Raw genomic sequence first — 2,494 nt, 5'->3', positions numbered from 1 at the left:
GCATGAAGTGAGGTTGACATGTGGTGGAGTTAGTTAGATTTTTTTGGTCACATCTTTCAATTTTTTTTTAATTAGACTTTCACAGATTACAAAGTTTTAGCTTTGAGGAATAAACATAACGTACAAGATATAAAAATTTGAGCTACATTGAGTTCCGGATTGAACAATACTTTTATAGAAAGGTATAGAAAATAGTTACTGAAAATGATAATTAGTCATGCAGTACTAGGTTCTGGTATAATTTTTCTTCTTTCAACTCAATTATTATATATATTGTTACAATAATCTACCTTGAGAGATATAAGATACAAGACTTATGAGATAATAACTGAATATAACAGTTCTTGTTATAATAAAATTTCTAAGGACTCCATCACATATACTCAATTAAAATGCAGACACATCAAACGACAAAATAGTTTAAGAAGCTAAAATACATTATTACAACAAAATAAACTTAAAATGCACCACAATTTTCAAGCTATTTTATTTCTAGTACAAGTATTAATTATCATAACCTATCTAGCTGATGGAGTCATATCAGTACTAATTAAATTCACACTGAACTGTTCAACTGAATCTTCATTTTGAAGGTCACAAAAATTATGTTTACGGGCTAACTCTGCAGCCAAACAGTCCTTCAAGTGTGTCACTATATCTCTCATGTATGGTCTTTCCGCCGAAGTGACAGACAAAGAGGCCATTGCTATTTCAACCGCTCTCCATGCAGAGTTTCTGTCAAAATCTCCTTGTATCCTTGAATCAACAACTTTTGTTATATCCCCTTCAGCAACCATAGAGTTAACCCGCTGACTTATATGATAAGCTGTATCTTCCCTTACTATTATAACCGATTGACCTGTGATTATCCTTAAAAGAACTACTCCAAAACTATACACATCACTTTTTTCTGTCAACCTGTTTGATGTCGTATATCTAACACAACAAATCCAATAATAAATTGGTTAGTTAATTTTTTGTTATCTCTTATCAAAATTTCTTTCATCAATGATCAAAATAATGGATAATTAATCATATCATTGAAATTAAATACATACTCAAGATCAAGGTAGCCTGGAGTTCCGGCAGCAATTGTTGATACATGTGTATCCCCGTCAGCAGCAAAGCATTTGGATAATCCAAAATCAGCAAGTTTGGCATGCAAGTTTTCATCTAATAGAATATTTGTGCATTTTACATCTCTGTGGACTATGGGTGGCTTACAACCATTATGCAGATATTCCAATCCTGAATTTAAATTTCAATCACGTGCATAGATAGTTAACAACTAAAATTTGACGAAGTAATTTGCATATGCAATTTTTTTCTTTCTAACCTTGGGCTGCATCCAATGCTATTCGAAGTCTATCTTCCCAATTCAAGGACTTTTCCCTGTTGTTTTTTCCTGTAAAAAAAGATAAGAGATTTCACGATATTAGAAGCTTTTGACATGTGTTTGTTTAATAATATGAACAAAAAAAAAATATAATATTGTTAGTTATATATTCTATTTGTTGTGCACATACTCGAAAGATGTTCGTCTAAGTTTCCATTTGCCATGTATTCATAGATGAGTCCTATATTAGTTTCTTCATTGCAGTAACCAATAAGAGAAGTCAGATTTCGGTGATGTACTCTCATTAGAAGCTTAACCTGTCATTCAAAAGCCATTTTTTGTTTTTGTCATGAACTCATGATAGCAACAATTTGTTATATATCGAGATTTCTTTCACTTATTATTTTCTTTTTATGCATATTTTGTGCACTTGCCTCTGCAATAAATTGCTGATATCCTTGCACTGATGATAGGGAAAGCATCTTGACAGCCACGTGAATGTCCTCAATAAAGCCGTGGTAAACTGTTCCGAATCCACCTCTGCCAAGAATCCTATCAAAGTTGTTGGTCATCTTAACAATCTCATTAAATGAGTATTGTCGTTGCTTCGATTCCAATCCTGACCCCTTAATTGAACTACCACGCTTCCCAAGAATAATGTTCCTAGCAGCAGCTGATTTTTATGAAATTTATTTCAGTTATTCAAAGATTATTTCGAGTTATGGAAATCAAAACTTCATTCCTCTGTTTTATAAAAGATTGTATATTTATGACAGTTAGGAGCAGTTACCATATCGCTTTCTTTGGCGAAAGATTATAACTGCTTCTGCAATCACTAAAAGCATCAATATCCCTGCAATTGATGCTAGCACTTTAACAACTGCATTATACTCTTTCAAACTTTTATCATTTGTTTGCCGGTTGCATGAAGTTGACGTACGTAAATTTGGTTTTTGCACCACACTAGAGTAGAATAAGCATTAAGAGGAAAACAAAGTCAGAGCAAGGTTATGTTTGGTTACCCATAACAACTTAGGAAATTGTGCGAACAATTATATTATTAAAAGAACTGAATGAAAGCATAAAAAGGAAAAAGTACATTACATTGATAAAATAAATAAAATTTAAAATTAAGCCAAATTAAAATTAGATACTCGT

General features: G+C 32.1%; 1 protein-coding gene across 1 annotated transcript; it reads right to left on the bottom strand.

Annotated features, from left to right (window-relative positions):
* On the bottom strand, window positions 399-2,203 carry LOC107614771 (probable LRR receptor-like serine/threonine-protein kinase At1g51880). The gene is made up of 6 exons (XM_021112270.1): window positions 2,127-2,203; window positions 1,771-2,009; window positions 1,527-1,653; window positions 1,337-1,405; window positions 1,059-1,248; window positions 399-936 (listed from the first exon to the last, which is right to left on the bottom strand). The coding sequence occupies exons 1-6, from the start codon at window positions 2,179-2,181 to the stop codon at window positions 519-521; spliced, it is 1,098 nt and encodes a 365-aa protein (XP_020967929.1). The 5' UTR covers window positions 2,182-2,203; the 3' UTR covers window positions 399-518.

The sequence above is a fragment of the Arachis ipaensis genome, chromosome B09 (genome assembly GCF_000816755.2).
Source record: "Arachis ipaensis cultivar K30076 chromosome B09, Araip1.1, whole genome shotgun sequence".
Classification (NCBI taxonomy): domain Eukaryota; kingdom Viridiplantae; phylum Streptophyta; class Magnoliopsida; order Fabales; family Fabaceae; genus Arachis; species Arachis ipaensis.
This window is presented reverse-complemented; position numbering and strand designations above follow the sequence as displayed.

What these genes read in the sequence shown, in the direction of transcription:
- LOC107614771 (XM_021112270.1), bottom strand. Translation starts at nt 2,181, where the DNA reads ATGCTTTTAGTGATTGCAGAAGCAGTTATAATCTTTCGCCAAAGAAAG. An exon ending in TCGCCAAAGAAAGCGATATG is followed by an intron (nt 2,010 to 2,126) that starts GTAACTGCTCCT and finishes CATAAAAATCAG; the next exon opens with CTGCTGCTAGGAACATTATT. An exon ending in CCAGGCTACCTTGATCTTGA is followed by an intron (nt 937 to 1,058) that starts GTATGTATTTAA and finishes TTGTTGTGTTAG; the next exon opens with ATATACGACATCAAACAGGT.